This window comes from Dermacentor albipictus, chromosome 1 (genome assembly GCF_038994185.2).
Source record: "Dermacentor albipictus isolate Rhodes 1998 colony chromosome 1, USDA_Dalb.pri_finalv2, whole genome shotgun sequence".
In the NCBI taxonomy this organism is placed as follows: Eukaryota; Metazoa; Arthropoda; class Arachnida; order Ixodida; family Ixodidae; genus Dermacentor; species Dermacentor albipictus.
Window position 1 is genome coordinate 214,252,872 of NC_091821.1, and position 14,354 is coordinate 214,267,225.

A 14,354-nucleotide genomic window follows, 5' to 3' on the forward strand; every position below is an offset into this window, starting at 1 on the left:
TTTGCATGCGGTCCGCCGCCAAAACTCAAGCGGGAAAAGCCTCGGTGATTTGTTGGACCGCGAGGGCCATGGTCTTGCGCGGGCCAACGGCGGTCCGCACGAACTGGTGACGTCCTATCACGTGATGCAGGGACCAAGCTCAAAAAGAGCAATTTGGTCTGTCGTGTGGATCGGCCTTAACGAACAGATCAATGCCTGCCGTTCAAAGTCATACCGGGGACAAACAACAGGTATATGTGCTCCACTTTCTCAGGTACTTTGCACGCACCACAGTCTCGCGAGTCCGCGGGTCGGATGGGATGCAAATATTGTGTTAACACAACACCTAGTCTGAATGACGCAATACGCTGAAAACCGTACTAACTGTGCTAAAGTCACGAGAAGATGGTGTGTATCTACAAATGAGGTAACATAGATGAGCCACAAGGTGTTGTGCCATCACCACAAGCCCGGATTCCGAATCTGCAAGATGCAGAATCTATCCTGCGAGCGCCCTAATTCTCCCTTCACAAGTCAAGATGCTGAGCCGTCAGGCAGCGGGATCCTGCGGGAGAAGCCTCGACGAGCAGCAGGTTTGGACGTGTCCGCGAGTACCAGACAGCCCGGCGCCGCACCTCCTCTTGCATGGAGGTCACCGCGCGCGCGAACTTTGAACCGGGTGGCCAGCGCGGTCGCTGGTTGGACCCCTCGGACGACCGTCGTGTGCTGACTTTGTATTGGGCCGTTTGAGTGACAATGGTTCCTCGGGGATTATAAAAGCAGCGACGCGCCACCTGAAAAACGGGATCCGCCGACCCACCGGGAGAGAGTGTCGCTCCCGACTGGGGTGAGATGTGTCACGCGTTTTCGCCGGACGCCGTCGTGCGGGAACAGTCGCGTTTGTGTGAGCTCTCGGCCCCAGTGCCGATCCGATCTTGTCCTGTACAATGACCTGTATATAATGTATAAAATCCCTTTCGTTATTCTCATCGACGCCTGGCTCGGAGTCTTCGCTACCAACGCTCTGTCACGAAACGGGTGACGAGCGCTACGGGACCACAAAGTCGTAATAGTGGTGCAGCGGTACAAAGTTCGTAACACTGGATGGCAGCTACGGGATTGTCCGGCATCAGCTACCTCGGCGCGGTGAGTGCCTGAAGTTTACCTCAAACACCACACTTTCTCTGACACAGGTTATAGTAGCTTAGGGAAGGATTTGGTGTTGCATTGTGATAACCTTGTGTGTTTCAAGCCTAGTAAGAGTGTTTTGAAAACCAGGGGATGCTGAGGGGGTAAACAGGGCAGTGTGTGAAATACTTGCATATGTCTTACTAGTAGTGTTATAGTAGCGTACGGCAGGTATATTCAAAAAGGGTAAACAGCAGGAGGACAGTGTGAACGATGGAGAAGTACAAGGTGAAGGAACTTCTCGAAATTTGTGAGGAGTTGGGCATTGAGTTGGGCTCAACTAAAAGAAAGAATGCGATCCTTGAGGTCATGAGGACTGGGGACGTAACGGCGGAGGAAGCCGCAGAGGCCTGGGCGGATATCAATGAACGTCGGGAAAGGGAGGAGAAGGAACGTTGCGAGCAGGAAAGGAGAGAACAGGAACGTCGCGAAGAGGAAAAGGAGGAAAGGAGAGAAAAGGAACGTCGCGAGGAGGAAAAGAGGGAGAAGGAACGTTGCGTGGAGGAAAGGAGAGAGATTCGTGAGCACGAGCTTAAAATGAAAGAGTTGGAGACCCGAAATAACTCGCCAGCGCCTAGTCTCACTTCTAACGGTCCAAGAATACGCGATCAACTTCCACCCTTTGTCGTCGGAGAGGATATGGCCAAATACCTCGTGAAATTTGAGCACGTGTGCGAACGGAATAGCATTGAGCGATCCCTCTGGGCACAGAATCTGTTAGCGTTGCTTCCTGGGGAGGCATCAGACGTAATAACTTGCTTATCGAAAGAGGCGTTTGAGAGCTACAGTGATGTGAAGGAAGCGCTACTGCGGAAGTACAAATTGTCGCCCGAAGCTTTCCGGCAGAGGTTCCGGTATGCAAAAAAGGGCAAGGAGTCGAATGTTGACTTCGCGTTTCGTCTAAAAGCCGACTTGGTGGAATGGCTGAAGGGCGAAGAGGTTTTCGACGACCGCGACAAAATTGTCGAATGCATCGCGTTGGAGCAGTTCTACCGTTGCATTGATGAGGATGTCCGGCTCTGGCTGCAAGATAGGCTAAAGGAGGTTAAGCTAAACAAGGCAGCAGAGTTAGCGGAAGAGTATTACACCCGCCGCAGCTTGCACAGCAAGGCAGTGCGCATAGAAAAAGCAGATAGAAGAGATGGGTTTTACGGGAAGCCCGACGAACGGAAGGAAATCACGCGTCGCGAGTTTCGGGAAGACGAGTCCCTTCCCAAAGAAACTGTAAGGGATGGACAAAATGCATCTCAGAATGATGACGATGGTCCGAAACAGCGAAACGAAATGACGCGTTCTTTTGAAAAACGGAAACCGTTAACCTGCTACAATTGCAAAAAGCAAGGGCACATCGCTGCAAGCTGCCCAGAGAGAATTGCTTTTGCAACTATACAGGAAACTCGCAAAAACATACGTCTATTGGAGCCCTATGTGCAGGAAATTAAGGTAAACGGCAAGAAGTGCCGAGCACTGCGGGACTCTGCAGCAACTATGGACGTTGTTCACCCGTCTTTCGTCTCCTCGAGTGATTTTACGGGAGAGTGCGTTAGGATACGGCAAGTGGCCGAGAAGGAGAGTGTCTGTTTACCGATCGCAACGGTTATCATTGAAGGAGAGTTTGGGAAACTTAACACCGAAGCCGCTGTGTCAGCCGCCCTCCCGGAGCAATTTTCCTACCTCTTCTCAAATAGCTCGGAGCAGCTGCTGAGGGATCAGGGCAAATCATTCTTTGCCGACGTGGCGTACATGGCCCCCAGGCGATCCAAAGCGCGCCCGCTGTCGAGGGAACTTGACTTAGCGTCGGTGAGCGAAAGGCGGTGCGGCACACGGACTGATCAAGGTAACTTGAGTGGCGAGCAGTCACGGGAGAGGCAGAGCTCGGACGCTGGCCTAGACGAGCGGGTCCTGGAAGTGAGTGGGAGTGACGCGTGCAGTGCTAGCCGCGATATAGACGCGACGCCGCAATTAGGCGACGCGGGCTCCACACTCGCTCCGGTTTCCGCCAGCCGGCAGGAGCAGGCTGCAGTTGAAAGAGAAAGTCTGATTCGCGAGCAACAGGAAGACTGTTCATTAGCCGATCTGAGGAAGAGCGTCAAACGGGGAGTGAAAAAAAAGAGGGTTTCATTTGGCAAGGAATCTGGCTTATTGTACCGCCGCTACACGGATAAGCAGGGTCGCAAATATAAGCAGCTTCGGATTCCGCGAAAATATCGCCGGGAAAAATGAATGACCTCATTTGCTTCCTCAGAAGTATGTTTTCGGTCCAAGTGATTTCAAGGGGACCATTCTATTTGTAATTATTATTGCTGATTAATAATTGTTTCTATTTTGTTGTGTTGTTGATTTGAAAACTGATTGTTTGAGCCTTGTGTGCTAGATCGTACACCTGCCTCTTGTTGCAGCGGGAGCAAAAAGAGGGATAGCGATTTAGTTAGGTTGATTTGGATTATGGCCTTGTCTGGTGTTTGACGGGAGACAGAGGGCACTTGTTCGTGTTGGGTGTTGCCTTTTGCCGGTCGGTTTTGCAAGCTGCAGAACGACCAAGCGGGACCAGTGGCGAGAAGCAAGGTCTTAGGAACGACCCGAGCGGAGCTGGTCAAGGTGCCTTGGCGACGACGCGGTGAGCAGAGCTCCTGTCCTGGCGAGTCGGACCTGGGCACGTGAAGTTACCTGGCGTTCCGACACTGGACGTGAACTTGGACGAGCCTGACGAACGTGCGCGCCTGGCATCCGAGCCACGTGGAGGCAGCTCGTCTTCCCGGCGCCTTATCTGAGGGCGGGGATGCTGTTGTGCCATCACCACAAGCCCGGATTCCGAATCTGCAAGATGCAGAATCTATCCTGCGAGCGCCCTAATTCTCCCTTCACAAGTCAAGATGCTGAGCCGTCAGGCAGCGGGATCCTGCGGGAGAAGCCTCGACGAGCAGCAGGTTTGGACGTGTCCGCGAGTACCAGACAGCCCGGCGCCGCACCTCCTCTTGCATGGAGGTCACCGCGCGCGCGAACTTTGAACCGGGTGGCCAGCGCGGTCGCTGGTTGGACCCCTCGGACGACCGTCGTGTGCTGACTTTGTATTGGGCCGTTTGAGTGACAATGGTTCCTCGGGGATTATAAAAGCAGCGACGCGCCACCTGAAAAACAGGATCCGCCGACCCACCGGGAGAGAGTGTCGCTCCCGACTGGGGTGAGATGTGTCACGCGTTTTCGCCGGACGCCGTCGTGCGGGAACAGTCGCGTTTGTGTGAGCTCTCGGCCCCAGTGCCGATCCGATCTTGTCCTGTACAATGACCTGTATATAATGTATAAAATCCCTTTTGTTATTCTCATCGACGCCTGGCTCGGAGTCTTCGCTACCAACGCTCTGTCACGAAACGGGTGACGAGCGCTACGGGACCACAAAGTCGTAATAGTGGTGCAGCGGTACAAAGTTCGTAACAAAGGGCAGGCAATGCATGGATGAAAAGCACCTGAAAAGACGGCCAACCTGACCCGAAAACCGCTATTTTTTCCTGTCGGTTTCGTTCTAGAGTGAAAAGAATTTCATCTTTCCGGTTAAGTTCCGGTTCGAGCAAAAATAACGGCTTTTCCCAGTTTTCGGTGCAGTTCCAGTTCGATACCCTGGTTTTAAGTGGAGCAAGCATCACGTTAACTTAATGACAGACTAGTAGACTACAGTACAACGGAAAGCTCACAGACACATGTGCGGCAAGTGTGCTTATTAAATGTATCACTTAGCATTGTAACGTATATTGTAACTCTGTAACGTATTCATCCCCTTTAAGAAGAAGAAAACCATCGCTACACTTACACAAATCAAACAAAAGCGTCTCGCCGTTTCTTGCTGGCGAGCAGGCCTAAAATGTTTCCCAGCACTGAACAACTGCCTTTTCAAGGGGAAGAAACTTATCAGCACAGAAAACGTAGCCGTCGTCGAAATGAACTTTCACCACCTTCGCAAGAAGTGCATTGCTGCAGCGCAAAAGTGTTCCTCGCGGAGCACCGAAAAAACAACGAAAATTCAGGTCATTATTCTTAGCGTCATGTGGTTGTATCTAACAATATATATATATATATATATATATATATATATATATATATATATATATATATATATATATATATATATATATATAACTCCTTGAAAGCATTGGTGCCTTCAAGTAGCATACTACAGTTTATTGGCCAATCACCTGCTTTTAAGTTCACGTACTACGTGGCGCCTATGTTTAAATGGATGTTCCACGTCCGCCGCCAGCTGTGGCATCGAAGTGGTGCTGGCTAACAGTCCCAGGATCGGATCTTGCACAAATACATAAATATCCGAGCCGAGAATTCCGACGTCAGAACAGCCGTCCCCGTAGCTCGATTGGTAGAATATCGCACGCGTAATGAAGAGGATGCAGGTTCGGCACTCGCCGGAGGCAATTTGATCATTTTTCTACTCTCATTTGTCTCCACACTTCAATTATGTGGTTAGAATATGAAAATAGTTACACCTCACATTCACACTGCGCCCATTTAAGGTTTCCAGATTTAGGAAACGGCGGTGCTACGATTATATCCAAAAATGCGCGCGCGGTTTCCAAGCTCCCGGAGGCATACACGTTCGACGTTTACGGGTTAATTTTTCGAGCACGTGCATGGAACCGTCCGCCACGCCTATTTCTCTGTTTGTGTGACCACCTTTCAGAAACTATTTTTACGCTATGCTAAGCTCGCGAGCCCTGCTATGTCTTCCGTGTTTCGTTCGGCAGCCGCTTAGTGACAACGCCGATTTCGCGACAAACATACCTACCCAGCAAGGTCTTACCTTGCGAAGAAGCGTTAGCTCGGGGGCTCCTATCTGAATACATCGAAACGCTGAAGTCACTTTTCTCGGCAACCACTGCATTGAATTTAATGAAGTTTCTTACGTTTAAAAGAAAAAGCTACAGTAGGAAGAATATTTTTTTTTTTATTTAGGCCGTCGAGTTCTTCTATAATATTGTTGAAAATTGCAAAACTTCGATAAACTACCACGTTTACAACTCTAACTCCGCAATGAAAAACAATATCGACAATTCTGTAAACTGCAATGAATAATACATCTAAAGTGGACAAACTTGTTGCATTAGGCATCGCTTTTAAATATAGAACTATCATGTAAGTAGGACGTTTCGTAAACATTGTAACATATTCACTTGAGCTGCAAATTCATATATGAAATGTGTTCTCTTTATGCTCTAACGGATGCAGTTAACAGCACTTCGATATTTATTTTTCATGAAGCGAGTTACAAATTTGTAAACTTCGTGCTTCTATTTCTTTTTTCTTGCTTGCCGATTTTGGACAACCTTTAAAAAATCTGGCCATAAATAAAAATTCTGCTTCATACAGTCACGATAATTTTACTTTCTCTCTCATATGCAACACATTTTATTCAAATCGGTTCGGGCTGTCTCACACAAGTATTTATGCGTACTTCATGCATTTCGATAGGCGGCATCGGAGTTGACCCCGAGCTAAAGCTTCCTCTTAACAAAACTGAAGCCCGGATTCCTCGGCCGAACTACTGAAAGTAATAGAACTTAGTCAACAGTTGCACGTAGGAAACATTTGTGATTACAATTTTTTTACCTTCTTAAGACCGGTCGCCGTGATAGGCTTTTAAGCTTTACAAATGATTTACCCTAACATTAATACAGCGCCTGTTGTGCTTATGCTGCGGGGTAAGTCGGCCTGGCTGTAACACTGCGTTAATGGCAGATGAAAGACTCGATCTACAGTGCCTTCGTGAGCGTCGTATTTCCCAAGTAACATTCCTAGGCCAAATAGTGCACCTGTTGTGAGTATCGCATATATTACCAAGAAGTTCGTGCTAAAAGCGACCACCAATGGGGATGTTGGGTGGAAAAGTAAAAGCGACGCTGTACTCACCGGCACTCTTCGATAGTTTTTTTCAGCTTCTTTGAGTTTAGGATATTGTCGATGAAACCCAAACAAGTGGTCAGATTCATCTGAATCTCATCAACATTGCATAAGGCATCGGACAAATGTGAATTGCCTGAAGGAGAAATGAAAGAATAAAAGCTCGACAGTGACCTGGAGAGCTTAAGCAATGTTACTTAAGCATACCAGGCAAACAAGTCCAGTTGACTTTTTGGTATAATTGGTCTTTATAGCTCTCAATCTGTGCTGCGTCAGTCGGACTTAGCCTAGACTTCGGGCATATTTTTTCCGTCGCTGCGTTGACGCACTCCTTGTAGTTGACAAACCCTCTGAAACCACAGAACAGTCATAATTGGAGGCCAAGAATTCTTGCAAAAATTGAATCGCTTGATAGAAGTGAACGAGAAAAATATGCTCACTTGCAAGCCGCTGGTCTCGTCGTTTCCTCGCCGTACTCGATTATGTTAGGCAGGATGTAATCTCTCATGTATCCTGAGCATTCTGAGATCACCTGGATAATGCCTTCTTTATTGCAAGTGGGCTCTGCACATGCAACAAGACAAAGCGGGTGAGTGTTGCGGAAAACTAGTGCCAGTTACGTGTTCATTCTGAGAAATAGCGCTTCCATAGGGCACAAACCTTGCTTTGCAAATGCCTCACACACGAAGCGATGGTCACTTGAGAGGTAATTTCCGCTTGACATTTCGTCGATAGATTTCGGTGAATGACATACCTCTTGAGTAAGATACCACTGGCAAAAGTTGTAATCCCCCAGTCCGCTGCGCATGAAGGTAAGAAGTGAACGATGCTTCTTGAAGTCATTTTCTTTTAAGACTGATTCCAGTCAACTCCAGCAATGTCTTAATTCGCTATTCCTACACCCGAAAGTTTATTTTCGCATGAATCACAGTAAAGCCCTCGTGAATACACTTGCCTGCAAGCCTCAGTCATACGCAGAAGGCTTCCGTTAGCGTTAACAAGAACCTGCGTTAGCAGGAACCCTTGACAACTGTGGAGAGCTTCTTCAAGCTTGGCTTCGTCGCACTTTTTCCCTGCAATAAAATTACACCCATTGAAACGTCGGCCACGTCGGGACCAAAAGTGGCCGCTACTGCGATACGCGAGAGATCACCGTGTGAAGTGTCTGGCTGGCAGGTCCAATAGTACTTAAAGTACAGGTCTCGCATGTAGTGTTTCACCTCAGCCGTCTCGGGCATGTACTGGCGATCCTGGCATATTTCTGATACTATTCCCTGCACACATCTCTGATAGTCCATCACAGCGCTAGAATGTAAAAGGAAAGCGTGTTGCATTTACCAAACGAAAAGAAAAATAAATTGCTGGGCTGGGTGTCTCACCTGCAGGCCAATTTTAAAGAGCGACGGTCAGTCTTACTGGCAGCGTGTACTGCTGCTTTATGCGTTATGAAACCTGAGCACATGGGTAGCCGTTTATGCAGCGCCTCAGTGTTGCAGAGCTGGTCTGGAAAAATAATCAGTTCTCTCGAGTTTTGTGTAGGCTGGAGTGACCATGAATTCGCAGTGACGAGCTTTAAGCGTCGACAGTATCACTTACTTTTCGCAGTCGCGTCACACGTCCAACTATACTTCTGGTATATGTCCCTTGTGTAGTATAGGATGCTCGACGAGTACATCACCTTCGACCCTTGACACTGTCTTGGGACAGTCATCTTAACGCACCTCTGAAAGCCTTTCAGGCCACTGAAAGCAAAAATTAAATTGCAACGCTCATTTTCCGCAAGCAGGCGGATGCACTTCGAACGCACAAATATCGTCTTACTTGCAAGCCAAGTTAAGTCTGCTCTGATCCGATGTTTTCTTGAGATGCGGAAGAACGTTGACAGTGATGTAGCCAGTGCACTGTGACAGGTTCTTCACCAACGCCGCTTCCTCACAAAAGGGAACTTTGTGCGATATTACGCAAAGATAGAAATCAGTTTATGGTCACAATAAATAGCCGCGTCCAATAGGCCCTCTAAGAAAATGAAACTTATTTACCTGAGCGACACAGGTGTTCGTACTTTGAGTACAGATGGCTTGTATAATATTTGATGTCATCGAGCTTCAGTAATACAGCTTGTCGAGAGCATGATGTATTAAGAATGTCTGTCACACACCGCTGGTACTCTTGGACGTATCTAAAGAGAGATGTGGCGTGTGCCATTTAAATTTAGTATAGTATGCGTAACCAGCGAAACTACAGCAGCTTCGTAGAAAAAAAAAGAATGCTGACCAATGTCAAACGATTCTAATTGATGTTTGCAAACTGGGCGATGACGAGTTGTCGGTCTCTCTCAGATCTGCTAAAATGGTCTATGGACTTGAATTATCGACCATTAAGTAAAACTTGTAGAATAGGCGAAGTACCAGTTTATGATCAGGTTTCCGAAAATTGATCTCGTACACACGTCCGCTTCGTAGACTGCACATGCAGGCGCAGGACGCATCAATCAATTTCTAACTTCGAAGAAGTTCACCTTCGCTGGTCCAGTGCTCCTACGTTTTCGCTGTGGCCAGTAATATTTTTTTCTCTTTTTCTGACGGCATTGAGAGCTGTGGTTGTCGTTCACTTAGTGCTATATATTGCAGGAATTTAAACGTAGAACGTGTATAGTCTTTTTTGTTTGCGAAAAGAGGGCTAAGAGGGAAAATTTTTGCGGACACAGGGCAGACTGACCAGAACAGGCCTCGTCTTCACGTACCTGCACGTGTCGTGATTGTACACATCGTAGTCTGTAGAATACTTCTCAACATGGACGAACAGGAATCCAACGCACTGTTTCAGCTTCGAAATTATTCCTTGTTTGGTGCAACTTTTGTCTACAAGGAGAGAAAGTCACAGGTCGAAAGGAAATCTCAAACCAGCGGAACTTCAGCGGGACTCGAAGTTCCAGGAGGAAGTCAAACGCGTAGTACTACCAACCACGAAATAAATGCGCGTAGGTAATCATGCGATATACACATCACAGCGTCAGCGGCTTGCTACTGCTTGGTGCAAGCGAGCTTATTCGAGGGGTTGCAGCCGAACCGAGCTGTCGCTTCTCATTGCATAAAAAGCAACGGATCCCAAAAACTCTTTGCCTAATAGTGCCGGACGTTTCACCTCTCGCTGCACCAGGCTATCAAAAAGGTACAATCTCTCCACCCCGTACCCTCCCCTCCCCCCCCCCCCCGGCCTTCTTTTCGCTTTCTTCGTATGTGCCAATGTGACAGTTTGCGGAACGTGGACGACGAACAAAACAGTTACCCCGCGACGGCCAGTGCGCGCCGCTTGGAATTGAGATGTGCGCTGCGTAGGACGCGCACGCAGGTGCAAGACGCATCCATCAATTTCTAACTCTCAAGAAGTTCGCGTTTGATGGCCGAGTGCTCCTACATCTACGTCTTCGCAGTGGCCACTAACATTTTTTTTTCTTTTTCTGACGGCGTTGAAAAAAAAAAAGAACCTGGCACACACATTTCTGCCAGGTATCCACAAAAAAACGCGCCTTCGATACTGCGTTTGCTATATTTTTTTTCGTGGCTTCCGTGTTCCAGAAACTGACAACGGTGCTGTTTAATGACGTCAGCTACTGGTCGTTTCTAAGAACTCCGGCATCGTTACAGCGGTCGTTTAACGCAGCATCCCATATTTATTTGCAAGAATGGACAGATTGCTGTACCACTTCCAGTACCGCGAAGTCCGATCGTCGTCGTTGGAGGCTTCCTACTATTGCAATGCAACTTGAATGTTATTGTGAACGACAAACGAGCGTTACCGCAGCGTTATGAGATGGCCACTCGATGGTTGTACAAGTAAAACGGCCTCCGCCGAGATGCCCGCAACAAGTGGACTAACACCCGGTCTTGCAGACAAGCGGCGTAGCGTATACCGCCAGACATGTGGCTCAAAAGATGTGAATAGCGATTTTCTCTCGGCCTTTCGCATGTGTGTCAGCCACAGTTCATTCTGCACTGCTTACCCATTGCCTCTTTTCTTTGACAAACCCATGAGTGGGTGTCATATTTTTCATCGATAGCTTTTCGTGCTTCCATGGTCACTTGATTGTTGCGCAAGCTACCGCACACCTTGTTCAGCTTCATGTTTGCGCAGAACACGTAGTCTTGAAGGGCTCTGTAAGAAAATACACGCGCAGTAACTTACGTTTGTTGGCAGGCCAGCATATTTTAACAGTTGCGTTTTCAAGGCATTACGCTACTAAAACTTTAGGTGCCTTTAGTACTTTGACAGTTGTTATGCATCAATACAATCCTATGTACAAGAAAACCTATTGAGCATGGATCATGTTTGGAGCAAACTGCCAAGCGTAACAGCCTGCTGTCGACATTCTAAAGAAAAAAAATATGAATAAATAAACGGCAGACTTGAGCGACCCTGTAGAATCACGATCAAACTTCAAGAGAAGCCTTAACATCATGATAATTTCACACAGCACACATTATTAACCTTCCATATTATATTGCACAAAGTAAAATGAAGGTTAGCTCGGAGACAACTCCGATTTTGATATACATGTACATATACAACTCAAAGGCAGAAATATTTTCCATCACGGAACCGGTACGGATAAAATTTATTGTAATTGACTAAGAAAAATTTGAAACGTCCCACATTCGCAAATTAGCGGTATATATATATATATATATACATATATATATATATATATATATATATATATATATATATATATATATATATATATATATATATATATATATATATATATTGACACGTGTACTTATATTTATCGGACGACCACGTTTCGCCGCCTAACAAATCTTATCGCACAGCACGGGACGCGCTTGCATGTGTCCGAAGTTTCTGGAAAGTTATCGATGCTTCTATCCGCAGTCTGTTGTCCCCGAACCTTGTGTTATCTGATTTATTCGCCTGACGCGCATGATGTAGAACTTTGTGGAAGGCATGCGGGTCCCGACGATTAGTCTGGAAAATTCGATGACTACTGTTTAAAAGCCGACGCGCTTGACCCGCTGATCAGATTTTCGACGATCGCCGACTGTGTTCGCCGCTATCATTGTGCTATAAGTGTAGCCTGTTTTGTGGGCACAGGTTCGCCCAATAAAAGTTAGTTTTGTCGTTCACAGTACTGCTACTGTGTTATTCAACGTCACGACCACGTGACATCTGGTGGAGGTGCTTTGCGTTCATGCACCGGACGCCCCCACAAAGCCGTGACCCAAGCCCTCACTCGGAAGACACCAACGTCGACAAGAACCAGCGAGGTAGCCGCAGGCTGCAAGGACTGCCCCCGGAGCACGGACTTTTGCCCGAGACGACTAGAGGGATGGCCACCAAGTCCACCCCAATGGCAGCACCAGCGTCACCCGTCATGCTGCAGCAGCCCAGGGAGCCTCCGACGTTCCGCGGTTCAACTTTCGAGGACCCGGAAAGCTGGCTTGAGACGTACGAAAGAGTCGCTACCTTTAACAACTGGAACAGCGACGACAAACTGCGATATGTGTTCTTCGCTTTGGAAGACGCGGCCAGGACGTGGTTCGAAAACCGAGAAGCCACCTTAACAACCTGGGAACTTTTCCGAAGCGGCTTCCTGAAGACATTCGCAAGCGTCGTACGCCGAGAACGAGCCCAAGCGCTACTAGAAACCCGGGTGCAGCTACCTAATGAGACAACCGCGATCTACACGGAAGAAATGAGCCGTCTCTTCCGCCACGCCGACCCTGAAATGCCCGAGGAAAAGAAAGTTCGCCTACTCATGCGTGGTGTGAAGGAGGAACTTTTTGCCGGGATGGTACGAAGCCCACCGAAGACCGTCGACGAGTTTCTTCGCGAGGCCACCAGCATCGAGAAGACACTCGAGATGCGAAACCGGCAATTCGACCGCCGCACGAACGCGACAAACTACGCCGGACTTCAGTCACTGGCCACCGACGACCTACGCGAGACTATCCGAGCTGTCGTGCGGGAGGAGCTACAAAAGCTGTTCCCATCATCACAGCCTCAAGTGGCTTCGATTGCCGATGCCGTGCGTGAGGAACTCCAACAGCAACTTGGAGTAGCCCCTGAATCGCCGCAGCCCGAGCCGCAAGCAATGACCTACGCCGCCGTCGCACGCCGTCAAGGCCCCCCTCCGCGACCGCGCCAGGGCCCTGTCACGCCGCAGTTTCGTCGTCCGCCGCCGCCGCCGCCGCCAGCACGACCACCCGTCGCCCAGCGCAACTACCCGAGGAAGACAGACGTTTGGCGCGCTCCTGACCACCGCCCGCTCTGCTACCACTGCGGGGAAGCCGGCCATGTGTACCGCCGATGCCCATACCGGGAGATGGGACTGCGAGGTTTCGCCGTTAACGCGCCGCGGCCACAGATTGGCGAACGACCTCGCGATATCGCCGACTACCTCGCCGCCACTCAGTGGAGCCATCGACGAGCTTCCCGTTCGCCGTCACCAGGCCGCTACCTGTCGCCGCAGCGCCGACCATACACTGGCCCAGCCCGCGGCCGGTCCGTCAGCCCATATCCGGAAAACTAAAAGCAGCAACCGATGGAGGTGCGGTTGCTGTTCGTCGAACTGACGAAGATCCTCCGCCGCCGACGAAGACGACGAAGCAACCATCTCGACGACCTAATGACGACACGCCGCCGTCCCGACGAAGTCAGGAAGCCAAGACTACACCGACGAAAGACGACTTGACAACGCGGCGTTCAAGCTTCAGTTTAACACGACGCAGCCGTGATCCGAGGCCAAGACCCAACTGCAACGCTAGACAAAGAACCACCGACCTCGACGTGCTTCTCGACGGACACGCGGTTACCGCCTTAGTGGACACAGGGGCTGATTACTCCGTCATGAGTGGACACATCGCCGCCCAGTTGAAGAAGGTTAAGACTGCATGGGAAGGCCCTCAAATTCGCACCGCAGGAGGACACCTCATCACACCAACTGGAATCTGCACGTTACGAATAACCATTCATGACCGGACTTACCCTGCCACCTTCGTTATCCTCCAACAGTGTTCTCGAGACGTCATTCTCGGTATGGACTTCCTGAACCAACACGGCGCAGTCATCGATCTGAAGTCGAAGTCAATAACGCTGTCGGAAGATAAAGCGATAACGCCGGAGTGCCCTCGTAGTCACCACGCATTGAGTGTGCTCGAAGACCAAGTGAGCATCCCGCCCCGCTCCAGCATTGTTATTTCGGTTGGCACCGAAATACCCGCTGACGTAGAAGGTGTCATCGAAGGCGACCAACGTCTCCTGCT

General features: G+C 49.0%; 1 protein-coding gene across 2 annotated transcripts in view; it reads right to left on the minus strand.

The window, feature by feature from the left end:
- Positions 1 to 14,354, minus strand: part of LOC135900120 (uncharacterized) — a 172,385-nt gene that overhangs the window by 132,046 nt on the left and 25,985 nt on the right. For both annotated transcript variants that reach the window (XM_070530841.1, XM_070530840.1), the window contains exons 18-29: positions 11,075 to 11,226; positions 9,815 to 9,932; positions 9,111 to 9,250; positions 8,893 to 9,016; positions 8,668 to 8,813; positions 8,451 to 8,574; positions 8,225 to 8,376; positions 8,027 to 8,144; positions 7,732 to 7,871; positions 7,512 to 7,635; positions 7,279 to 7,421; positions 7,081 to 7,207 (exon numbers count right to left, since the gene is read on the minus strand). In XM_070530841.1, the coding sequence (XP_070386942.1) occupies positions 7,081 to 7,207; positions 7,279 to 7,421; positions 7,512 to 7,635; positions 7,732 to 7,871; positions 8,027 to 8,144; positions 8,225 to 8,376; positions 8,451 to 8,574; positions 8,668 to 8,813; positions 8,893 to 9,016; positions 9,111 to 9,250; positions 9,815 to 9,932; positions 11,075 to 11,226 (1,608 nt within the window). The remainder of the gene's footprint in view (positions 1 to 7,080; positions 7,208 to 7,278; positions 7,422 to 7,511; positions 7,636 to 7,731; positions 7,872 to 8,026; positions 8,145 to 8,224; positions 8,377 to 8,450; positions 8,575 to 8,667; positions 8,814 to 8,892; positions 9,017 to 9,110; positions 9,251 to 9,814; positions 9,933 to 11,074; positions 11,227 to 14,354) is intronic.